The sequence below is a fragment of the Pristiophorus japonicus genome, chromosome 11 (assembly GCF_044704955.1).
Source record: "Pristiophorus japonicus isolate sPriJap1 chromosome 11, sPriJap1.hap1, whole genome shotgun sequence".
In the NCBI taxonomy this organism is placed as follows: domain Eukaryota; kingdom Metazoa; phylum Chordata; class Chondrichthyes; family Pristiophoridae; genus Pristiophorus; species Pristiophorus japonicus.
Window position 1 is genome coordinate 52,370,851 of NC_091987.1, and position 27,310 is coordinate 52,398,160.

A 27,310-nucleotide genomic window follows, 5' to 3' on the forward strand; every position below is an offset into this window, starting at 1 on the left:
TCCTCTCCACAGCAGTGACAGGGGCCTCGGTGGCCTCATTACTAAATTTCCTTGCTCTTTGCCTGCTCCCATCTCCTTCCATTGTGACTGAAATCCAAAATTGGCTGATTCAGCCCTGGATGTACTGCGCATACACGGGCGCTCCCTAACAGCTGACCAGAAACGCGGACCAGAAGAAAAAAATCAGGGGGGAAAACGGGGGGGGGAATTGCGCATGCGCAGATCCTTTTTTTTTGTCAATCGCAAATTTCGGCTCCGGCGCACAAAATCAGTTGTGCAACGCTGGATTTATCGCTATCACTCTTCACTGTTTGGCAAATTTTGCGAGGTACAGCGGTACCGGGATCCCAGCGCTAAAAAAAAAATTTTTGCCGCGAATATTGCCCAAAAATGGATGAAATCGCTAAGAGCCGAAATTCTAGCCCAATCTCTACATTCAGATGACTAATAATCTGCTCAACCTTGCCTCCTGCAGTTTGATAGCTGACCCTCTCAAGTTGTACTGATGTTTTTTTATTCACTCCCTGGTACATAGTTTCCAGACAGTTTTAGTTTAAAAAAATGTTTTACTATCAAATAACAATAGACCAACAAAGTTCTGCATTAATTGAATAACTTTAATGTCAAGAAAATATCAGTGTGTTTTTAATGTTTGTGCTTTGAATGCAGCTGTGTCATTTTATTTTTCACTCTTTGCATTTATGGTATTTGGATTTGAACTCAAAGTAGCATATTATCTCTGATTGCACAGTTCATTAGCTAATCTTTTTGAAATAGTAAAACCATGTATTTTCTTTTCAAAACTAGGTAACATCAATGGGAAGGGAATGACAGAGCGCATTCACAGTATCAACCTTCACAACTTCAGCAACTCTGTGCTTGAGACACTAAATGAGCAGCGAAACCGGGGACATTTCTGCGATGTGACAGTCAGAATCCACGGAAGCATGCTCAGAGCTCATCGCTGTGTGTTGGCCGCCGGCAGCCCCTTCTTCCAAGACAAACTGCTTTTGGGCTACAGTGATATTGAGATTCCATCTGTCGTCTCCGTGCAGTCTGTTCAGAAGTTGATTGACTTCATGTACAGTGGGGTGCTCCGGGTGTCTCAGAGCGAGGCCTTACAAATCCTCACAGCAGCCAGCATACTGCAGATCAAAACAGTTATTGATGAATGTACCCGTATTGTCTCTCAAACAGTGGTGAGCAGTGGTTACCCTACAACAAGGGACTCAAATCAAGTGACGCCACGAGAAACACCAGAATCTGGTTCATCGGGGCAGAGTAGTGATACTGAATCTGGCTATATACAAGCCCACTCCCAGCGTAATGTAGAAAAAATCTATTCCTCCCTTTATGCCTGCTCTGGAATGCCAGTACAGAATGGCACAGGAGAGAGATCCCTCTATCATGCACCAGTGGTCAGCCATCACAGCACACAACTGGTTCTGCAGAGAGACGAAAATGTAAATGATCCAGCATGGATAACCAGAATCCAAGAACGGACACAGCAGATGGAGAGATATCTTTCCACCCCAGAAACCACACACTGCCGCAAGCAACCACGGCCAGTTCGCATTCAGACCACAGTGGGCGATGTTCAAATCAAGCAGGAGGCTGAAGATGATTATGATTACGATTATTACGGGCAACAGAAAAGAAACACTTCAGAGCAAAATGAATCCGAAGAGTGCAATGAAGATACTGACCAAGCTGAAGGTACCGAGAGTGAGCCAAAAGGAGAAAGTTTTGACTCTGGTGTTAGCTCTTCCAATGGGACTGAAACTGATCCAATAGACCAACAGTTCATTGCTGGCATGAGCCGAGGGGGACAATCAGATGTCAGACCAGCTGAGCAGAGTGAGCTTCCTGCTGAAGACAGCCAGCAACTCAGCAACATGAATCCTACTTCCCCAGAAAGGACTTACGAAACTGAAATGGACACCACAGGGCCTCAAAGCAGTGATGGAAACATTGCAAGTGAAAAAGAATTGCAGCAAGCTCCAGTGAACTCTGTGATTTCAGTGACGCAAAACACTCAGCCACTGGCACCTACTCAGCTTTATCTGAGGCAATCAGACACCCTCACCACCAACTTGAGAATGCCACTGACCTTAACCAGCACTACTCCAGTCATTGGCACCGCTGGGAGTACGTACATACCAACACTTTTCACCACTCAGAGCACTACCAGTGGCAAACTGTTTCAGTTCACCTTGCCACAACCACTGACAAGCCAACAGACACAATTTATAACAGTTCCTCAACCCAATCTTACAAGTTTCACTACACAGTTGCACCCCCATCAATCTCAGTCAACAATGCAGAGTACAAGTGGACAAACTGAAAAGAAACCCTATGAATGCACTCTTTGTAATAAAACCTTCACTGCAAAACAAAACTATGTGAAACACATGTTTGTCCATACAGGTAAGTGAATAAATATTTGTAGTAATATCTAAATATTATCCTTATGTTGGTTATATAACTAAAGATACATATTAATGTAGGGTGTCTTCATTCATAGTTTCTAGTTTTTACAATCTGATTTAGCATTTTTGCTTTGTAATGTAACTATTTTAGAGTAATTTTCTAATATAGCAATTTTAGACATGTTATTGTGTACAAATCCAGAGATCTAAAGGGTGGTACTGCAGCAATATTTGGCCATAGCAAGTACAAAATTGTCCACCTGAAAACCTCTTGGGTTCTTCATTTATCCTATGCATATCTTAAGATAGGACATTGGTCCATTGGAGAAGAATTACTAAGATGGAATTATTCAGAGTTTTGGACTGCCGAAAGTCTTGTAAGAATTATTGTTGTTTCCCTCACTGCTTAGCTGTTGGTAGACTAGTGTGGAATTATCTTTCTCCCTTTCCTCTCAGCAGTGAAAAAAAATGTTCGAGGCATTTTTTGCTTTCTGTTTTGGAAGCAGCCAGTTCCAACTTGTGAAGTTTCAGTATTATATCCACTTTTATTTCAATCAAAGGCATCTGTTAGTTCACATCTCCTAGTTCAAAATTTGTCATTTTTATTGAAATTATGTTTTTAAAAGGCACTACTAAATAATTTAGTAAACTTTTAAATTCTGCAACCTGTTAGATTTTTTATTCAGTAACTAATGTCGATTGTATTTTTATCCATTGAAACACAATTTCAAAAGGTGTGAACTCACTTCCTTTTCTCCAGATAGTCAGTTGCGAAGTACTAAAGTACTTATATTTATATTATGCCACACACAATAAGTCAGACGATAAGGGGGGGGGTGAAATTCGGCATGCTAGCTCTACCCCCTCCCCCCACAGCCTTGCACCGACAACTCTAGGGAGTGGTGGCGTAAACTAGCCAGCTGGCGGGGCGCTACTTAAAGGGGTACACCCCAGCTGTCAAGGAGCTTCCGTTCCAAATGTCAGTTATGAGTGGCAGAGAGCGCAGGATGTATCTGCAGCGAAATAAATGCTGCTTAGTCCCCAGAATGTTGCGGGCAATCAAAGGACTTTGCATTTCATTCTATAGCATATCACCATTCTGAACTCCCGAAACATCGGGGACTCTAGTGACCCTCCCCTTTAATGGCTGGAAGGCTCCTTCGCCAATGCTCACTTCCGATTACACAACTCGTATTCGTTATCGCTTGGAGCCTAACGCCACTCACCTATGCCACTAGCGCCTGATTTAGCGCTCCCCTGTATTCTGAGTTGTGAGATTGAATTTAGTGGCAGTGAGATTAATTAGCGCTTGGCGCTAAACTTCCAACTTCACAAAAGTTAGCACCCCAATTGGGGCAATACTGAACTTCTAGCCCAAGATATATCCTTTTCTGCTTTTGAATTTATACTGTTTTCTGTCTCCCCTCTCCTTCTCCGGCCTTTCTGGTCTCACTGTACTGCTTCTGTCTCTTCCATCTTTTTGTTCTCTCTCTTTCTCACTTTCTTTGTGTTTTATCTCCGCCTTCCTCTTTTCTTTTTTCACCTTTGTCTCTCCCTATGTTATTTTTCTGGTTCTGTCTGTTTCCTTCAGTTTCTGTGTCCATTTTCTAGTATTCTCCCTTTCTCAGATAGTGAATGGGAAGAGGGGTCAGCCCCAGTCGCCACATTTTCTTGCCACAGGTAGCAGAGGGATTAGGTCTGGAGTTGGCATTTTTAAGTAGTGTATTTGGCAGAGAACACATTGGCCCAGAATTTGCAGTGGGTAATGACAGCAAACTATCAGCATTACCCCTCTGAAACTGACCAACTTCAGGATTTAGCGCATGCGCAGCTAAACACAGAAATCCTGAATTTGCGGTCAGTTGTTAACTGCTCCGAAACAGGCTGCGCTGTGGACATCCCCCACCCTCATAGCCGGCAATCAGTGAAACTGATGAAAACTTGAGCTTTTCCCCAGTAATATTGCTGTTAAACACCCCATTAAATGTTGAGCCTTGTTGGAATAGGTGTAACTGGGGTTTTAACAGTGTATTGACTGATAAACAAATGTTCTGGCACTGAAAAACTATTTTTTATATTTGTGGATGTCAAACTTCTCCATTATGAAAAAAATTACAATTTAAAAAAAATTGAAGTTTTAAAAATAAAGTTTGTTCATGATATTTCAATTTCTACCTTATCCCCTTGAGAGTCCCAATCTTTATTTTGTTTGCTAACATTTTTAAAAAATACGGATAAAAATTGCTTCTCATTTCCTGGGTTCCTGTCTGTGAGAATTCTGCAATGTGATTGGCCGCTTAGACAGCTTTTTGACATCACTGCAGCAGCGATTACAGAGCGTTGAAATCAATTGACCGTCGAAAAGAGCAAACTTTTCGCCACGGAGATTGCGAGATCTTTGTGTGCAGCTTTCTTCGGGGCCAGCCTTTGCTTTACCACTGACTGCAAATTATGGGCCAATATTTTAAGGTTGCTGGTGCAGGCTTGGTTGAGGGGTGGGGTGGAGAGAGGTAAAGATTGGGCCTGGTGTTAGAAATATGGTGAGTTTAAGTTTATCTCTTGTCACTTTAATAATCAGGATCGACTGTAAAACCAAAATGCTGGGTATATTGTGTTTACTCAGAGTTTAAGATGGAATATAACACATTAGTTTTATAGCAAAAACATACAACAATTAACACCAATTCCGATCGGACAAACAGATGGCGAACGTGAGCAGTTCTCTGGCTTGCAGTCTCTTTCTCTGTTTAGAGCTTCCTTCGGTAAAGCATGGGATCATTCATGGGAAGAGTGTTAGACCAGCTTAACTTCTGTTCTGCTCTCCCCTCACACCGTCTGTGGTGAAAAGATCTCCAAGTGTTACTTTTATTCTCTTTTTAGGGGTGGGCCTGACATGGAATAGTGACTAGACCTTTTGACCTGTAGAGATTTTCCTAAAGCCTTAATGTCCAATAACGCCTCTAGTTCTTTGTCTCGATTCTTGAAACAAAGCTTGCCTTAAAGATGTCTTGTGATTTTGACCACATGCCATTCTATGTTAACACTAACCCAGGGTTTCTTACTATGGAAATCTCTCTTGCCCCTATTCTCTCGAGTACAATCAATACAAAACCTTAGCTCTACCCTTTGAACTATGAGGGCCAAACCAGAAAACTGCTCGTTATCTCCTTTACGACGTAGCAACACATTTACGTTAACTCTCTCTACTTCTATCCATTCTAAGTCTGAAACAAATTGTCGTAAAGATACATAAACAAAACTAAAGCTTTAACTTGAAAACCATGATAATTGTTATCTCAGCAGAGTACCAAAACATTAGCATTTCTAAGCATCCACCACCAGTCTAGGAGACATTTCATTTCCAGTTCGAACATAACCATTTAAACATGGCTTTTTCCCATCACAGTTTTAATCGCATAACCATGTACATTTTTAGGCATCCCTGATTTGTAACACTGGAGACTGAATTTTTGGTTGGCAAGGAGTGGAGGGAAGCATGCCATGGGGGAAAAGATCAACATGAAGCGGGTGCCAGTGCCAATGTAGAGGCCACAGTGCCGTCTACCTTAAAGACACAAACCTCAGGAACTAGGTGGACTGTAAAGTAAATATATGGGGAATGTAAACCTCAACAGCTGTAACGAAAAGAGTGTGACTTGATGATCTTCTAAGCACAGGGAGCACGATATACGTAAAACGTTTTATATGTTGGTAATAGCTACATCATTAGCACTTGCCAGGCTTTAGAATTTGCACATTGTGTCTTGAAATGCTTCCTTGAAGATAATGATGGCTTTGTTCATGTGCCTCCGCTCTTGAGGAGTCCACCTATAAAGCTGTGAACCCTAGCCATCTTCAATTTATTTCCAACATTTATTTGGTTGTAGTCTTGAATCTAACATCTCTTGATAATTTTGCTATGACTACAAATTTTCATCTGTCCATGATAGCATTGATAAAAGTGAGCATCACAAAGTCCTTATGAAGACAGTCTCACCTCCAACATCCTCCATTGTGTAGCATGAAACTATCACTGTGCTAAATGGGACAGACTAAGGACAGATCTAACGGCCCAAGACTGATTGCCCATGGTGCTTCATGAATAATCAGCAGCAGCAAAATTGTATACCAGCACAATATGTTGGTGATATATCTCCAGCGACTTGATGTGTCTTCTGTAAGTCGTCCATGCCTCTGATCCATACAGGAGGGTAGACCATGAGCTTGGTGGTAGGTTTGAAGGCCTGGTCTTCGAACACTCTTTTCCTCAGGCAGCTGAAGGCTGCACTGGCATATTGGAGGCGATGTTGAATCTCCGCATCAGTGTTTGCCTTTGTTGACGAGGCTCCCGAGGTATGGGAAATGGTCCACGTTGTCGAGGGCCGCGCCGTGAATCTTGATGACTGGGGGGCAGTGCAGTGCGGCGAGAACAGGCTGGTGGAGGACCTGAAAAAAACCAACCAAGGTTAGTCCTCCAATAGTTATATCCCAGTATGCAGGGTAATATTGTGACATTAACCATTGCACTTCTGGCAGAAACACAGTGGAATGCTGGAACAATTCCTTAAACGGTAAGAGTAAAGTTTGGAAAGAACCAACTCTCAACTACACTTGCTTAAGCTACATGCACAGGATTTTATTTCCCCAGGCAAGTGTGCTCCTAGCCAAGCTCTTTGAGGAAGCTTTTTATGTAGCAGTAGCCAATTTAAATTAGAGGACTCCATCACAAAGCCAGTGAAGCCCATCCTCTGCACCGCTGGTGCAGACAAGCTTGTACTAAGGACCCAACAGCAGAAAGAACCAATTCTCAACTACAATTGTTTGCGCTATATGTTCAGGAAGGCACCTCCCAAATAAACCACTTTATCCATCATAGTCTTGACCATGCACACAATATGAGAAAGCTGTGCAGCTTCCTGAAATTGAGTTTTCTCTCCTTTTGCCCTTTCTCATGATTCTTTTATTTGAAGGACAAGATAACATTCAATAAGAGGAAACAGATATGTAGTAAGGGAAAACCACAGGTATCTTGATCACAGAGGCCACCCTGCATATCATTGGAAGGGAGATCATAGAGCACATTCAGGATGCTGATGTTTTCAGCCTTTACATGGCTGATGACTTGTACTCTTGTGTATTGTGCTCATGCCAAGTAAAATAGCACAACTGCATTACAATAACATATGGACCGTGGCCACGTCATTATCAATTTGTACATGTAACTTCATACCCTGTGCACCTCCACACTCTACATTTTAGCACTTTGCCCTCTTTTACTGAAATGAAATAAGTGGTGTTGTTTGCCTAAGACCAGGCACCTACTAGGTGGAGATGAAGCACCTAGGAACATGATCCTGCTACACCATCTGGATATTCAGACATCACAAATTTTGCTAATAAATGGAGAATCCTATCTAGGAAAAGATTTGATTGCATCCTATGCCTCTGAGCAAAATACATTGCAAGGAGCAGTGTGGAGGAAATCACTACCACAATCTGTTCAACCATGGAGGAAAGGTTGTCTTCATTGCAGACTTTTGTGAAGTTTGTAACAGCACCACTGGCATCTACTGTGCACAGCTGTGGAAGCATATCAAACTATTGGTATCAAAATGCTCTTGGATAGCCTTGGCATGCTTTGAGAATGGCTTCATCCTACCTTAAAGCAATGATTTTCCAATGTCACATGCCCACTGTTCTACCTTCATACCACTTAGTACGCACTGAGAGTTATCCTGTTTTTCATTGTCAAGGATCAGGTGGTTAGCTCTCCCATTGACACCAATGCTGAACATCATACATGCATGTATGTACAAGAGACAATTGAGCTGCATTCAGGAAGTCGCAGGCACAGCTGGCACTGACATAGCTGCCTCACTGCAACCTTCTGAGCCTACAGTCCATAGGTGTAATGCCACCAGATTCTCAACACTCTTGCACTTTTGACCTGCAACCAGCCAGCATACCTGCTCCTTTAATTATGGAATCATAAAGGAGCAGTAGGAGGTTAGAGATCATGTGTCATGGAGACTGGCACAAGGGAAAAATACAATCAAAAAATCATGTTGACAACATTCACAAAACTTGCTAAAATAAAAAAAGAGTACTTTGTAATTGTATATTGTGCTGAGGCTTGGTATTTTGGAGGGTACAGGTAGACCAGACTTTAAGATGGTAAGAGATCATATGTGAGAAACAGGAAAGGGAACCAGAGAGTCTTTGGTATTTTCAAAGACCAGAGTCACCTGAAGAAGGACAGGTTTGTTGTGGAAATTCTAAAAATTATGAGAAAGTGTCTAATATGACTGCTTTATGCACAAATGCTGTATTCTACATTGGGGATCTGGAGTTTCTTGGTCATCACTGCTATCCTCTTTCTGTGCCATGGCTTGACTGCTATGGGTCATGTTGCTTTATTTGGAAAATTATGCAACATACTACAATAATTCCAGAATTCTTGACTGGGGAGGAGTGGGTTCTACTGTAAAATCACTGGATTAATTTTGGAGAAGAAATTACATGAACAGAATGAGGAAGAGCATACCAAATGTAGGTAACTCACTTTTTTAATAACAGAAAATACTGGTAATACAAAGCAGGTCTGTCAGCATTTGACAAAAGAAGACAGGTAGGCACAGACTGCTTTGGTTGATTATAGAATGGTGCTGTTCTATCAATTTTCCAGTTCTTATGAAAGGGTCTAGACTCTCATTGTCTGTCTTTTCTCTCTTCAGATGCCGTTGGACCTAGCTTTGCTTTCCACCATTTTTTAATGGTACTTTAAATGACTTTTTTTATGATGATCAGCATTGACCTTTGTTCTTTGCTGCCCATCTCTGTTATTTCCTGTTTCAACCGTGAATAATCTCGTCTGGCTGTGAGGAATTTTGCAATTTGATGGTGCATCAGATCTCATTTGATATCTGCAAACCCTTAATTTGGGATCCTTCAACTATTGTTTCAACTGTGTATGTTAATTCAGTTTGCTCATACAGATATATTTGGCGGGAATTTCTTGGAACGACAACGACGCCATTAATCTCACCGTTTCGTGCCACAATCTTCCCGTTGGAAAATTATGTTAAAATTTGCTGGAAAAGTAATTTAACTGTGCCAAGTGAGCATATTGGTGAATCGAGGATCTCCTGGTGCAGAAAATGGCTCACGCCATCTGCATCGATTTTCATTTCCATTTCCATTGCTGATTCATTATCAACAAATTCATCCCATTTGGATTGGATTGCATGGTGTCAACATTTTCATAGTCCTTTTCCCCACCCCGATCATGGCAGTTTGTAAAGCAGTAGCAATGCTGACGGAAGATAATTTATAAAACATTATCAGTTTTATTTGTGATGCTGCTCAAAGAAATTTATCTAACTCAAATACAGGTAGTTATAGCATCGTGAAGCAACTTCCTATATCTCACAGTACTCCGAATCAAAATGAGAAACTGCACCAGCTAATGCCTTTGAAAATGATTAACTTTTGTTGTCTTTGTTGTTAACTGTCCTATAGGGGAGAAGCCACATCAGTGCAGCATTTGTTGGCGATCTTTTTCACTGAAGGATTATCTGATTAAACACATGGTGACACACACTGGTGTGAGAGCCTATCAGTGTAGTATCTGCAACAAGCGTTTCACCCAAAAGAGCTCGCTCAACGTCCACATGCGGCTTCACCGTGGTGAGAAGTCCTACGAGTGCTACGTCTGCAAAAAGAAGTTCTCCCACAAGACCCTACTGGAGAGGCACATGGCACTCCATGGCACTGGCTGCTCTGAGGTGACTACATATGTCTGTTCTGTCTGCCCAGCCAAGTTCGACCAAATCGAACAGTTCAACGACCATATGAGAATGCACGTTTCTGATGGTTAAGGAACTACTTTTAAGAACAAATTTGGAATTAATTTAAAAAATGAACAGACATTTTTAAAACAAAAACGCTGGCATATTATTACCAGCAGCAAGATGTTGAAGAACTCTTCAGGATGGTGGCCTTAATGCCTGTTATTGTGTGTGCTCCACTGGCTGGATGACCACGACAGGCCTCAGATTTTTTCCTCTCATTCAGCTCTCGTTTATTGTTAGCGTGTTGAACACTACAAAGGCCTACTATCTCTACAGATCTAATCCAGTGTTGCATTATCTAAGGTGGAAATTTTCTTTGAGATCATTACACAGCATGAAGTCCGGTAAACTGTGGTATGCAACATCTTTTGAAGTACAATACTTGGTATGTATTGACATTTCTGTATTATGGTCACGAAATTTGCCTTTTACCGAAGATGACTTTGTATGTATAGTGGTTGTAATGACACTGGCAGATATTTATTATTTACCTGCTGTGGACAGGTCACTTACACAGAGGGGTTTCATTTTGAAAATTAAGAAGTTTAATATATAATGCAGCATCCGTGCAATTGCAGTTAGGTACAAGAATTTATTTCTCAAATGTGCAAACAACTCAATGTTATTTCAATATGAGGAAAAGCGCAGTGAGTTTTTTTTTCCTAATTGCAGATGGTTCTGGTAAAGTTTACTGCATGGATGTGCATTTTTTTACAACAGTATTTGAGCAGAGGCGAGGCTTTTTGGAACTTTTGCGTACACTGCCACTAATATTCAGAAGACTGTTAAGGTTGTAAAATCTCTTCCAGACAGATGAGCTGAATTGAAGGAAGTTTTTTTTTCCCCACAATGTGTGGTTGATAACATTCAAAATTAGCATATAATCAATGTGGTCTGTTTGACATGCTGTCATTTTGATTGCTGCTCCTTTTTTGTCTTTTATTTTATCTTCAGACTGTCAATGATGATTATTCCAATCAATATTACAATATTTTGATTAATTTTCTGTTGCCACATACATAATTAGAGTTTCATGGTGCACCTATTGCAGTGCTCCCAAATCAGTCAGTCAGTCATTATAATGAATATGAAGTTGAGAACAGCTTCAATTGTGCACTATGAACAAAGTTTGAGAAAAGAAGGTCTTGATCAGTGGAATTATATATTTCCTCAGATATCATGTTCAAATCTCTTGTCCTTAACTTTTTTTTAAATGAACCACTGCAGAATAATGATGCAATGTAACAGTTTTGTGTTTTTTCTGCACCTTTACAAATCTGATGCAAATACTTGACATTTTTCATATGCAAACAATTTAGCTGGTTGTAAACATTTTACTGCATATATTAACTTCAAATCATTACCATATGAATGATATTGTATAGGGCCCATCAACCAAGATGAGTGCAACATGAGTGATTCTAAGCTTGTTTTTTTTATATAAGTTCCGCAGTTGAACAAGCTTCATAATCATACCACCTATAGATATATAACTTTTTGTTTCTTTAGAATATTTTAGAATCAATACTTAAAGCAACTTACATATGTATCCTTCTGACTACAAATTCAACACGATTTTGTCTATAGGCAAGCATGTTTTTTAAAGCCTTTCTACATCGTGTATTTTCTATTAACCAGTCTACTATTTTGATGCCAGTGTGTTAGACTGGTCTGTACTGCATCAGTATTATCTGCAAGTTCTTACCTGTGGGTACATACTGGAGTACTTCTATATCTACACAGTGAAATATGCTTATCATACCATCTTGTATCATAACCCATTTACTCTGAAACACCATACCGTTCCCTATATATTCCTATATTACATATCTCATTTGATGTCCATAATATAGCCTGTTTAACGAATGTTAAAGCACTCAGCTAATTTAATTATGGATAATCTGAATTTATATACAGACACACCTAAATCTTTTCACACTTATCTATCACATAAAACTTCCTACATTTATTCACAGATTAGGTAATGAATAGCCACAATCTTTAAATTTAATCTGTTGCTTGTCTTGTCTCCCATAATTCTATGCTTAATTCTACATTTTGCATTTTGTTGCACATTTAATTTTCTTTGCCCTCTTCGTTTAATTTCCACCCATAGAAATTATTTTCACACACTAGAGTTTTCCATTTTATACTTTTTTAAAACCTAATGTCAATTGTGTATTTCTATTGATTTTTTGGATTGTTTTTTGTTTAAACATGAGTACTGACAATATCAAAGTAAACTGGCTTCTGGAGGTAGAGAGTTATTAAATCTGGTGGTGCAAATGAGCTGAATTAAATAATACAGTTGTAATTAAATAATTGCTGGTGCATCCTAGATTAATGACTCCCCCTACTAATGTCAGTTTAGCTCCTTGTCATTATGGGGGTGACTATTCCTCTAAGCCAGTTCCACCAATGATATTATCAGCACTTTAAAAAAAAAAACTGGCTGTTTTAACTGATCATGTAGCAAATAAAAGCAGTGGAGATGACTCGACTCCCTTTTTTAATGTCCCTGTTTGGCAGACTTAAAATAAGAGTACTGTATCTTTCATGCACATATAAAAATAGTGCACCCTTTTATTTGTTGTTTTTCTGTGATTGGTATTTTCTTTAGCTGCTTCACAAAAATTCACTTTTAAACATCTTAGCTATGTAATACAGTAAATATTTTGTAAAATATTATAGATGTTTCATTTCATCTGGATAAGTCATGATCACATATCTTGTGATTGTGAATATTCTATTAATTGTTAGGTGGTTGCTGTTCTCTTCTTTTAAAATGAGTGCTGACATCAAGCTTGAATAACTAATCTGAGAAAATTAGAAAACAGCTGAGTCAGCATTATGTTTTTGAAAACTTTTCTGTAGGTATAATAATTCACTGTTTCAGTATTTTGACTGACTGACGATTGAGTTCTACAAAAAATGTGGCAACAATTTTAGTTAATCTTTCAGAGGCAAATGGGTCTTAAGAAGTCCTGTTGGCTTAACATTATGGAGTACAGGTTTAGATCTTGAGATTTTAAGGTGCAAATATGAAAGAAAGGGTGGCTGTGGCTTTAAGCTAGGTATTAGCCACAACAAGTGGAAGCCTCTTATATGATATTAGGCTGTTTTACTGGAATAGTGTCCTGTGGAAAGAGTATTTAACCAAGCTTAACTTTGCGATGCAGTATTTGTTTATACAATAGTACACATTTACATTTTATTACAAAATAGATCTGCCTTGCAATATTTAATGCAATCATTTTGAATCACTTGCATATCACCAGCCTGCTGCGTTCACAGTGACTCTTGGTTTCCGCAGTATTTGTCCTTTTTATTCAATGAACCCATCAGTCAGACATAGGAATGTGTACTAACAAGACAGTATTAGATTACTGAAGTTCAACAGTTCAGAAATTGTGAAATGTAGAAGTTAGTCTTCTGTATGCACAACCCACTGTGTATGTACAACACACTCCAAAATACCTCCTTGGGTATTTTATTTTACATTTGAGACTTAAAATTCTGAACCTTGGAGGCAATGAATAGAAGTTTTTAAAAAAAATGAACATGCATTTGAATAATTCTGACCAGTGGTTTATTGCATGTTTTTATTGTCATATTTTATACCATCAATCCATTTTATGATGGAAATTTTATTTTCTCTCTATAGTTTTGGGTTGTACACATAATTTTGCATTGTTTACTCTTGAAACTAACCTGAACATTTGTGGAATCGCATGGTTTAGAATGTTACCTTGTTTATCATCTCTCTCCAAAAACGACTGAACAATTTTTAGTTTGTTCGTGTTACCTATATAGTATCTGTCATATGGACAATGTGAATCAGTGCCTTTAAATAACATATATCAGAACACTGATATTAAACTATAATAAGTGTGAACAATCTTACAAAACCCCATTTTGTGCAGGAAAAGAGTGAGCATTTTTTGACGGGGCAGTAGATCCAGGTGCTTTTTAAAGAATACATTGTTGAGTAGGCTAATGGGACAGTTAGTATTATAACTTGCTATATTGTGGAGTAATAGTATTCAAGTTTGCATCTAAAGTTTCCCCACCCAGTGGTATTTTTGGATTCTCTGTTGAAACATCTGAGGAATCATCAAACAAAACCAGAGCAAATTTCTTTAAAGAAAGGAGAAAAGATTAAAAATATTGGTTGAACTGATGCGCAGACGCAGTATGAAAGAAAATGCTTTCAATTGTGTCCTAGATTTCTATTAATCCTAGGCCTGAGTTTTCTATTCTATTGTGGACTTCTAAAAAATTCCGGCAGCAACTACCTATTTTAAATGTCGCATACATCTCTGCTTGTATATATTGATTAAGATTCAACTTAAAGTAAATTCAACTTAAAGGCACCATGTCTATAGAACAACAGGGTTTGTGTCAGAATAATTCTACTGAGAATTTTGTGAGAAAGTTTTATAGTTGTAACTTTATGCGCACTTTGTGTCACAATTAAAAACCAAAGAATAATTTGCAAAATGAATTGCAAACCTTAGAAATTAAGATATTAAAAATAATATTTCAGGGCCAATATTAAAGAAAAAGCAAAATAAATAAGTTTCCCATAGGTTATTACTTTACAAGTATTGCTACTTGTAAACTTTTGTTGTTTTATGCAACTTAAAATTGTAATTCATTACTGTATTGTAAGCAGTTTCTAAATTGACTCATTTCTAATTTTGAGTATTATACTGATATTCTAGCAAAAGTTTGTCATCTCTTTTTTCCTCCTTCCCAAGAATATAAGAATACTGTACTGCTACAGACTATGTGTATAAAGTAAAAGGTAGCACAAGTGCTTTTAACAGAAGACCATGAAGTTGTAATATAAAACAGACTTTTTTTTAAAACTGGAGTACCTTTCTGGGAGATAATGACCCTGAAATCCCAGTTGGAGGCTTTCTGCAGGTGTTCGCCTGAAAGTAAGAAGTACGATCCGCACCTACCTTCTGCTTCTGTGCCCTCCTGCGATTCCATTTTTATCTGGAAGGTACCCGCGCATTGCAGCGCATCCTCGTCTTCTAGGTACGTAAGTCTAAGATGGAGTCACGTGGGCCTGGACAACCAATCATGGTACACTATTCTCATTGATAGTAATGGGAACTTCGTATCTCTGAGTTCCTATTACTATCAATGAGAATAACCCTCGATAACACCCAAACATAATATAATACATTCTTTAAAACGCCTCACATATTTAAAATTAATTGAAATTAAAGTTAATTAAATGTTTTAGAAAAAAAACATTTGGGGGATTTTTTTTTAATGTGTTTTATTTAGGGTTTAAAATAAACTTACCTTAATGGACAGGGTTTTTATTCTAAAAATGTGTATTTAACTTTAATTTTTATGTGTCTTTAAAACTCTTGCGCTGGTACCAAGCGTAAAAGTTTCAAGGACATTCACTGGGCAAGAGATGGGCAAATAGTCCAATCTCACCCACGCAAATGTCCTTGCTGCGGGGATGCGGAAGATCTGTCAAGAGATATTGTGACAGATCGGATAAGCTGGTTTTTGGCGCATGCGCATTGCGCGCCGAAAACCGGCTTTTGCGAGGTCTTGCTGGCTCTGTATTCCATATGGACCCAACGGGGCCAAGATTTCTCGCCCAAGATACTTCCTACACCTATTCAATCGTGAAGAATCAACCCTTTGACTCTGCTTGTCATAAGGCTGATTCTCACGACCAGTTGCTGCCAGTGTTGAGTGGGCTCACCCAGATCACTGGTTGGAAAATTAATGGTCTCCAGAGTCTGATTTTCAGACCATTTAAATCAATGGACAGAAAATGTGGTACTGTGGACGCATGATTTCCCAACTAATGCTACCTATGAAGACCGCTCCACCCTGAGAAAGCCCACTCAGGGTAATCAGCCCTCCTATTCCTACCCTGCTGCCAACTATGGCTGTAATGAGTGGAATTGGTACTCTGACACTGAATGCTGGGTCAACAGCATGAAGCACTCGCAACCTTTTTAAGAAGGTGTGAATGATATACTACCCCCACCGTAAATTAGATAATTTATTTAACACTGAATTCCTGTATCAAGCAACTGACTAGACTGACAAACTATTTACATATATGACTTAACAACCTGTTAATAGACCAGTATGTTACATGAGTTTTCTACCGCTGTGTTGATAATTCTTTATATGTAATCAATGGTAAGTTATGGTACAACCCATGTCCTTGTGGTTAATTGAACCAATCAAATCACAATGTAGAAACATTGCACCTTATAATACATTGATGGTATTTTATACTTTTTCATGAAATCAAATGTAGTATATTCATACAAAAATCTTTAGATTTGTAAAACTGTAAAGGCCTTTATTCCTGTAAGGATGTTATGTTAATATATTAGAGTAAATGTTGGGTTTATGTACAGTACTGACAACATTCAGTTAGAAAGAAACATGATATCACATCATTAATTGATAAATTTATCAAGACAAGTCTGAGAATTTAACAGCATCTTTTCAAAATGCTGTGTTTGCCTTCAGCTTAACTGCACACATATTATAATCAGTCTGCTGCCATATAGCAAAGAAAGCAGTACTCTTATTAATGGAAAGGTGGTGTGCCGAATGTCCTCAAGTCAAGTAGAGCTGAGAGTCAAAGCAGAGAACAGACCAAGAAGGGTGTATGTATTTCAAGGGTTAAATAAACTACTGTTCGTTTTCACTTCTAAATGAGATGGAAGATCCAATGAATGAGCTCTTGAAAAATGGCACACTATGTGCACCCTTATAGCCCAACGGTTTTGCAATAACTCTGAAAATGAATATAGGATAATAATTAATCATTAATCGATCCAGTTGTGATGGATACAGATCTCCCCTTTAAAATTAGGACGTGCACTTTTTCCTAATTAACATACTGTATGTGATGATTGAGCAATAATGTTTAAACTAGAAAGTAATTTATTTAAAAAATTTAGTTTTAGTGAAAAAATATTACAATATTTAGAAAGTGAGTAAACAGCAACCTTAAACTGTTTCCTTTAGCATTTGACGATTCTAAGATGAGATGAAAATGCAGACATGGACTGTTTCAGCTTTGGAATGGAAAGATGATATTTTAATGCATATTTTTGAGATGGTTATAGTATATTTAAGCACTATTTTCAATTATGCTAGAATATAGTGATAACCTCCATTTGTCAAGAATGTGCAAGGCAATAAAAAGGGCCTGTACTGATCAAATACAGAGGCTGGAGGTCGGGGCATTTAAACAAATTATTGAGTAGCATTGAGCCCTTTACTTTCCAAGGTTATACCAACAAAGAAACTTTGTAGCTGTTTTATTGGATTTTAAAAATTAAAATTTTTAAATGTCTGATTTTTTTTAAGTTTAAAATATGTTGATAGTAATGTCATGATCCCTTATGCCTTGTAACAAAATTTGTGCATTGTGATTATATAGTGGTCAACTAATGTACATAACTGCTAGTCACATAAACCAATTCCTGCCTCAATTGGCCTGTAATTTTATCATATAACAGAATGACATATTTTAGGATTACACATAAACAGGGATAATTGCAGGGATAAAAAGGCCTGTACAGCATTAATTTTGTTTAACGAACTAGTAGAATTGCCTCTTTCTTGTGCTCAGCAGCAAGTGGGTTGTATACAGAAGATGAAACAGATTAAGGTGTGCAGTCGGGCTGTGCCAGTGGAACAGTCCATTGATACTGAATTTAGTCACTAGCCACCTTTTTTCTTACCATGTAAATAGAAGATATGGGTCAGTATAAAAACAACTTTGGTAAAGATCCAGTACTTTGTATTTTAAGATTTTTTTCATTTAATCTGTACACCTATGTGGTTGTGCATTCTTTTAGCTTTTAAATCATGTTTCCATTGTGATTCTTTGCTTCTTTTGGAATTTTTTCAGTATGATTTTCTAGGGTACAGTTCTTTTTTTATGGAGCAGGAAACAAAGCTTTTTGTAGCCTTTTTACTATTATATCTAAACACAGTTTGAATTGAAACTTTAAACATATTTTTTCATCAAAACTAATGAATGAATTTCAGAATCTGATTGCAAAGACTCATACCAAGTAAGTTCACCGGTCTCTATATCTCAGTTTTAGCCCCGAACTACAGTATAAAATGTATTATCTGGAACCTTAGTGACTTGAAAAGTATGAAGAACTACCAGGTTGTCAGTAATGTTACAACTCGTTTTGTTTTATAAATCTTTTGTGGCATTAAGGTTCATACTGTAGAGAAGGGCAAATAAAACCCAGTCAGCTTAGGCAGTAGTACACTCCTGTTGTATTTCACAATTCTACACTTTGAGTTGCAAAATTAATAATGTTCCTACTCTCTGGATGCCAATGTAAGATTTTAAAAGTGTCCAAGTGGTAATATACTATTTTGTTGCTGACTTGTAAAGTCAGCACAACCCTAGTGTGCAAGTTAATGGTGGTGTTATGCACTGAGATAACTGCACTGCATGTAAGGTTTCCACTACTGACCAGCATTCACGCTCAAACATTTGCACACGTAAGGGCTAAAAATTAACCTTTTATGTGAGGTTGGGTTGGGGGGGCGGGGGGAGTTATTGCATGTGAATAGAACCAAACCAGTGTTAGTGTCGCATCCAGTCAATGCTCAAAGTAGTCACCTAATGTAAAGTGTAAAATTGAACCCACAGGTGGGAACACTAGTACAGGATACTAGCTGGTAACACATAATTTGACACAACACTAATTCAGCACTTTGCTTTCCCTGTAAATGAATACTAACCCAAAAATTTGAATCGGTTAACATTTGTGACAAATCTACTGAATTTATTATGCCTTGACATCTGCATTTTTGGTTTTATTGTTGTTTCTGGCAATTAGTTAAATTTAAAAAAGAATAGCATTTTAGGAAAAAAATTAAGATTTCTTCCTCCTACCTAACTCTTTATTCAGACTTTTCAAAATCGGCTTTCCTTTTAAAACCTATTTTCTAAGGCTTTGGTACCATGAACTTTTACCTGGGGAAAGAGGTCAAACGTCTTCTGTGGATAGGCTGCAAAAAGGCATATGGTTCTCTGGATGTTATAACAGATGAAGACTTTCATTTGACTTTAGTTAACCAGTGAATCAGGAATTGAAGTAGTAAACAGGTCAAAGCATTGGTCTCCACAATGATTCAACCTTTGGACCATTAAAGGGAGTTCCTTATGATTGGACTGCCTATCCCATTCAGTTTGGAACGCTACCCAGGACCAAGTCACCTTCGGCTAAAAGTATTTGTTGCACTATTGGTGCAGAATTCTCGTTCAATTGGAAGGATAAGAATTAATGGAGAGATTACAGTTTTTGGAGTAAATTATCTCAAAAACTCAGGCTGTGGCTTATAAATATAGAGATTTATTGGTTTTAATGTGCTAGCTTCTATCATTTCTCCAAATTTCAGCACTGTCTTCCCTGCTTCAAATTTTACCTGACCCTGTATTAAACCATGGCATATTGCAATGAGAGGCATCAGTTATGTAACAAATTAATTCTCTCTTTCTTAACCTGTCACTTAAATGGTTTGATCTCCAATTCAAAAAGAAAAACTAAACCATTATGTCGTAATGACTGAAAATGCAGATGTCTATTCCAGCCTTTGCCAAAATCTGATTTGTTTCAAAAGTAGAATCTGATTGCCTTAAGACACTTAAGCAACAGCCAACCATTATGTTGGAAGAACAGGCAGTAGTGTAGTTTTTCTTAGGTACAGTATATCAAATTCATACACTTTACTGTTGTGCACCTTCTTTTCTACTATATTAGCCCAACACTGTCGTGATGATAATTATTTTATATTTGTTTTAATGTGACTACTGTAGACCAAAAAAAACTTTAATTTCACTATTTACCTAATCATATTCCATTTAATTTATTTTAAAACTCATGATGGGAAAAGCATATAGTAACTTTAAGAGATGTCCTAAGAGCATCATAAATAAAGAAGTGAAAAATTTGAGACTGCAGTTGCAAAAATATAAAGGAAGATGAGGTTTGGTTGCTCACAGATTATTGTAGATTAGTGGGTAAAACCATTTCTTGACTTTTATCTTACATTCTCACACTTTTTCTTGCAGCTACTGTTTCTTTTTTATAATCTGCTTTTTTATTTTTTATAAGCAGTTTATCTCCATTTAAGATGAAAATTTATCACAGATGGTGTATAGTTTTTTTGTTTTGTTATGGAAAGCACTGGACAAGTTTGACATCTCCTTTGATAATAGGTGATGTACAATGATTTTGATTGCTTGCTGAATGTTTTTTATTCCTAATTATAAAACACTAGGATGGTTTTGCATCTTCCATATTTTATGCAAAAACATGTATGTGCCCTATACTTAAAAAAAGCTCTAGGTGGCATTTTCTATGTTTTGTGGAGAATAATCCTTTTGAATGGTAGGAAAATATTTTTTGTTGTGTACTATTTTATATTTTTAAAATGATACATTTATTGGTATAAGACTGTTTTGGTGAAGGAATTAAATGAAAACAAAGTCTGCCCTTAAGAATGCTGCAGTAACCTGTTTTGAAACTAATTATTGATGTGTGTTCAATTGGTTTTTGTCTGTTTATTGTTACAACAGTTTGTATTTACTGCTGTTCCTCTGATGACTAATTAGAGGTTTTAAGGGCGTTTTTTGATTTGTCAAACACACTGGATTGTGAGTCTTTTGTAATGTGTAGGACTATTTTTGTGATACAAAAAGCAGCACTGTCTCAAGCTCTTCCTTTTCACTGCCATTGCCCTTGAATATAAAATAATGGATTTGAAAACTGGGCAGAGTAATGAAAGGGACAAACTGGAAATATTTAATGTACACCTCTATGGGGAGACTAAAGTTCCTGGTTAGTGGCGCATGTTCTATTTTAGCTTTTTACAAGCTTCTCCTGAGCACTAATATAAGGATTTTTCTTAGCTTTCCTTGTTTGGGTCAGAAAGATCTATACAAGTTATGAAAGAAATCCTTCAAAAATGATATCGCCAATCATGCACGCAATTGCACACCTAATAAGTATTATACAAATTTTTAAACTTTTAATCTCATAATAAAATGCAGATAGTAGTGCACCTAAAACATGTATATGTAATACCTACAATTAATAGAATATGCCCCTTTCTGCTTGATCTTGATTCTCAGACATAAAACAGGTGCCTATAATTCTGTAGAAATTCTGGTGCAAGCTTATTGTTATTCCCTGAGTATTCAGTGTTGCACATATGCCTTTCCACTTCTATAACATATACATTAAGTCTATGTGCCTTCTGTTTTTATTTCTATTATATTGACATTTGAATGGTGAAAATCAGAATAAGAGCTTTTAAACCATTCCAAATAAAGGTTTGTCTTGTTCTAGAGCCCAGCCTTTTTCCAACAAAACAGCATTCAGACTTGTGAAAATATAATTACAATATAAGCACTGAATTGTAGATTTTTGTTGCATTTGCAACTTTATAAAGAAGAGTCTATATAAATTTAGATTCCACTGTGATTTTAATGTCCAAAGTTATAGTTTATACTTTTTCACATATTAGGAGTACACTTTTTAATAAATATAAATATTACCTTGTTTGATAGTGTGATATAACAGGCTGAACCTATTTTTGTTGACATAATTCTATTGAATGAATTAAAGTGCATTTTACTTCTGAATTTCTATGGTAGAACATCCATGTTGCCTTTGGTATACACTTGCTGCTATTCATTCTGAACACTCAACATCAGTAAAAACATAGTTGTGCAAGTGTAGTAGACATACTGTATTTGGGAACTATCTGGGCTAACCGATTTCTAATGTTGCATTGGCATCATAAAAAGTAATATTCTTAGGTCTTCATTAGTGTGCCTGCTCTATACACATTGTCATAGTGCTCTTCCTAACAAACACAACATGTCTGTAGAAGTCAATTAGCACAAAATTCTACAGATATTGTGCTTTATGCACTAGTCAATCTACTTATTTGTAGGCCAAATGTACAGTAGTACAAAAATTGTAACATTCACATTCTTTGCACATGTTTCAAGTTCACTGGTTGAATACGTCCCTAAACATCTTGGCCATAATTGGTTAACACCTGAAATAAACACAGCTTTGTTTTGAAACATAGCACCTTGGATTGAAGTGCAATCAGAATGTGTACCTTTCAAGCCAACTTCTCACTTATAAATATAACTTTTACAGACAAAACAGAAGATAGATAATTCTGCTTAACAAATGCATATCCTGATGTTGCTCAAAGGTGAATTATGTACTGGTAAAAGTATTCAGTAAATGTGTGAATGTATTATCACAGTGTATAATTTAGTACTTCACGATAATCCTGTAATATCTACTCCATCAGAGCATATTTTTGCACCAGATCAATTTTGCTCTGTTACTAAAATTATTCAACTTGGGAACCATATATTATATAGGAATACTGTTTCTTATTTTTAAACAGTAAATTAAAATCATTTCTGTGAGAAGCATAAACATTCCTCATATGTATTCAGTACCTTGCACTTGGATGTTTACTCTATCACTTTTCTGCTGAATAAGATAATGGGTAACCAGGAAATCTTTATTGATCTGTATGGCCCTATCCTGTGAGTCCAGTGCTACTTAGTGCTGACATTTGATCCAAAAAGGTCCATTTTCTCGCACTGTCAGCTATACCCTTAATGAATAGTGCTAAATTTTAGGGAAAAACTATGGTTTAACTCAAAGCTGTGTTTCACAGGGTAGGTCTACCCTTTGCCAAAGTCTCCTAGGAGGATGCTTATTAAATATTTCCAGTATCAGTGCTGTTACTATATATTAGAAATGAGACTCTTATGTCAGTACAAATTTGCAGTGGTCTGTGCTGAAGGAGATTAGTTAAACCATGCAGTGTTCATTTCAATGTCCACTTGCCATGGTTGAGCCATCTTGGTACAACAGGTGAAAACTAGCGTTTTGGGTTTTTCAAACAGCTGAATAAACTTGTCTTGGTGTAAGGGATCACTTTAGAAATGTTGGCTTGTTATATATCCAAAAAGTTAGATTGTGAAGCACCTTACGCTTGTTGACCATTTTTGTCGATGTCAACAGTTTACTGTTTCTGTTCTGCACCTTACCTGTGGTACGGAGCACGTACCCTATTTTCCCTTTTATAACATCCTGCCTTTTTTGCCTTGTGTATGAACCCTTTTATCTAATATTAAGGGATTTGTTAATTCGCATTAAGGGTCAAATGAGAAATTTACAAAACTACCCCAGGTATAGTGCTTAAAATAGTTTTATGACTGCTTATTCTTCCCTCTGAATGCAAGTGTGTATGTTAAAGCATGAAGGGGCGTTTAGTATGCAGCAAAGGAAAACAATCTAGTTGAAAACTAATTAAAAAAGACTTTAGCAAAAGGCGTTCACTGCAGTGAAATTATTTACTTCTGACCATTTCTTAAGTTTAAATTTCCTGATTGAAACTAGCCGTGGCAGTGAAAAGTCTAATCTTAATGTTTGAAATGAAGTATCAGTTTATCATAGTGACCTGAAACAAAAGGAGTTCAAAACCAGCTACCACTAAATTAAGGCATTATACTTCTGGGGTAACTTTTTGGCCTTTTCAGTTGACCCTCCAAGTAACAGGCTAGCATTTTTGAGATGATCTCCAACTTTTCCCTCATTTACTATAGTACAGTATGTTGGTATAAATTCAAGTACAATTTTCAAGTGCTTTAAATCCTGCCAGATTTATTAAAGCAACAGTATCCTAACTTGCCATTTATTAGACTGTATTTCTCATGTATTACCTGTGACATGTGTATTGTTAACTAGCTGTATGCTTCATTATGTTATTGTGACATTTGAATACTGTGAAGTTTTATCTGCATACTTACTTTATACTGAAGTATTAAGCCTTAAATTTGTTCGTGTGAAAGAATAATTGACATTCTGGGGATGAAGATTTCTTTTTTTAATGTTACCAGCACTTTTTTGTAAGTTTCACTTTCCAAGTTATTGTAAAGTTCACGCTGTAGTGAAGTTTGAACATGAAGGAATAAAAACTCTAGTACTTTCCTGTACTGAAAAGGTGTATTTACTGTTTTTTAAATCTGATCATTGTACTGTAATGTAAATGATCATAAAGCTGATTTAATAATCCTATTCAGGACTTTCTTTTATAGCTGCAAAGATGATGCACATTTCCCTTAATTTCAGATTGTCTTCATACACTGCTGGTATAGATGAATCATAGAATCTCACAGCCATTCAACCCATCATCCTGTGCTGGCTCTTTGAAAGAGCAGTCGTGCTTAGTCCCACATCCCCGCTTTTTATTCATAACCCTGAAAATTAATCCTCTTCAAGTACATTGCCTTTTAAAAGTTCCCATCAAATCTGATTCCACCATGCTTTCAGGTAGTACATCCTTAACAACCCACTGTGTGTAAAAATTTCTCCTAATTTCCCCTCCAGTTCTTCTGTCAATGATTTTAAATCTATGAGCTCTGGTTACCAGCCCATTTGCTAGAACAATTTCTCCCCAATTGCTCGATCAAAACCCTTCATGATTTTGAATACTTCTATTGGGTCTCCCTTTAACTGTCACTTGTCCAAGGAGAACAATCCCAGCTTTTCCAATCTCTCCACACAACTGAACTCCCTCATCCTGGTAAACCTCCTTTGTACCCTCTACCCTAGGCCTCAACGACCTTCCTAAAATGTTGTACCCAGAATTCTATACAATATTCCAGCTGAGACCTAAACAGAGATTTGTAAAGGTTTAGCATGACTTCTTTGATTTTATTCAATGCCCCTATTTACAAAGCCAAGTATCCCATACACTGTCTTAACTGCCTTATCAACTTGCCCATCCAGCTTCAAGAATTTGTGAATATGCAGCCCCAGGTCTCTCCGTTCTTGCACACCCCACCTCCCCCCCACCCCCCGCCCCGGCCAAAATAGTACCATTTAGATTATACTGCCTCTCCATGTTGTTTCTCCCAAGGTGCATTACTTAACACTTATCCGCATTAAATCTGCCACGTGTTTGCCCATTTCACCAGTGTGTCTCTGTCCTCCTGAAGTCTGCTTTTATCATGCTCACTATTTATTATATGGCCGAGTTTTTTTTATTATCCGCAAATTTCAAAATTGTACTTCCTATACCAAAGTCCAGATCATTTATATATAACAAGAAAAGCAATTATCCTGGGGGACCTCACTGCAGACTTCTATCGAGTCAGAAAAACATCCATTCACCACGACCCTCTGCCTCCTATCCCTTAACTCATTTTGAACTCAAGTTACCACCTTCCCTTTAATACCATGTGTTTCTATTTTACAAATGAGTTTGTTATGAGGTATTTTATCAAATGCCTTTGAAAGTCCATACATTCAACATCTGCACTACCTTCATCAACTCCCTCTCGGTTACTTTATCAAAGAATACAATCAGATTTGTCAGATGTGATTTGCCTTTAACAAAACTATGCTTCTCCAAGTGCAAATTAATTTTGTTCTTGACAATAGTCTCTAGTAGTTTTCCCACCACTGATGTTAGACTGATTGTACCAGGTTTTTAATCTCTCCTTTTTTGAACAGGGGTGTCACATTTGTAATCCTTTAGTCCTTTGGCACCAGTCCAATATCCAAGGAGGATTGAAAAATTGTGGTCAGAGCTTCTGTTATCTCCATGCTAACTTCCAACAGCAACCTAGGTTGCATCCCATCTGAACCGACTGACTCGTTAACTTTGAGTGATGCCAACCTATTTAGCACTTCCTTTCTATATTTTTATCCTATCCAATATCTCTATTCCACCATTAATTTCATCTTCATCTTTTGTGAAGATAGATGCAAAGTGCTCATTCAGTCATGCCCCCTGCCTCTGCAAGATTATTTCCTCTTTTGTCCCTAATCGGCCCCACCATTCCTTTAACTGACCTTTTACTTTTTATATGTTTATTAATGATTTTTCGGTTCCCTTTTATGTTACCTGCTAATCTTTTCTTATAATCTCTCTTTGCCATTCTTGTATCCTTTTTCAATGTCCTCTCTTTATTCTGCTCGGTGTTCTACTACATTCAATACCTGAATGATCGATGTAACCCCAACCTGCATTGTTACAACCTTTGGGTCTGTACTTGAGATTCTATTGGCTATAATCTGGAGAACAATTTTACTGCCCAATAGCTAAACATACCATTGCCTGACTTGGGGATTGTAACATTGAAATCCCTCAATGTGTATATTGGATACTGTAATCTTGCATATGCCTTCACGTGCATTTTCCCCATCTTCTGGAAGGTGGACTGATGAGATGAGGCCAAGCTGTTTTATTTATATGAAAGAACAGAACCCAGTTCTCAGCGAAATTCAAGCTAATCCTTGTAACATCAAAAGTAACAAATTATGCAAACGTAGCCCAGATACAGGCCTAGTTTCACTTTTACAAGTCAGTATTTCTTGAATTGTCTGGCTCTAAACTTGGGAAGATTAAAGTTCTCTACCTCCCTGATGGTCTTCACTCTAAACTCTGCAGACTGAGCTGTATTCCAACTAGAGCGGAGCTAAAGTCTTTACATAATCCTAGCTCTTCCATGACCACAGATTGGCCACTTTAGCTGCCAGTTAAGCTGGCTATTACCTTATTAGGGAGGATTTCCGGAAACGACCCCTAGATGAGATCACATGAATTAAGTCTTTTTACCAAATTATGTAGGAAGATTTACTTGATTGTCTTAACAAACCTCCATTGTTTCAAGCTGTTGTGGAAATAGTAGTTCTCCAGCCGGTTTATCTGGATCTAATCTACTTTCGCAGAAGCAGGGTGTGTTGAGTGGCTTTTGTGCATTGTGAATTCGAGAACTACTTTAATGGAATTACCTTAATAAAAATTATTCTGAAATCTCTAGAGCTTAAATAGTCAAAAATACTGAAACATGACAAGGGTTCTACATAATACACATATCAGTCGCTCATTCGACACCCCGCCAGATGTTCCTTTCTATTAACCTCAAGAAGATATCAACAT

At 37.4% G+C, this 27,310-nt stretch overlaps 1 protein-coding gene across 2 annotated transcripts in view; it reads left to right on the forward strand.

Moving 5' to 3' along the window:
- Positions 1-11,168, forward strand: part of zbtb20 (zinc finger and BTB domain containing 20) — a 392,419-nt gene extending 381,251 nt beyond the window's left edge. For both annotated transcript variants that reach the window (XM_070892903.1, XM_070892904.1), the window contains 2 exons: positions 808-2,427; positions 9,948-11,168. In XM_070892903.1, the coding sequence (XP_070749004.1) occupies positions 828-2,427; positions 9,948-10,306 (1,959 nt within the window). In that variant the 5' untranslated portion in view covers positions 808-827 and the 3' untranslated portion in view covers positions 10,307-11,168. The remainder of the gene's footprint in view (positions 1-807; positions 2,428-9,947) is intronic.
- The last annotated feature ends 16,142 nt before the right edge of the window (positions 11,169-27,310 follow it).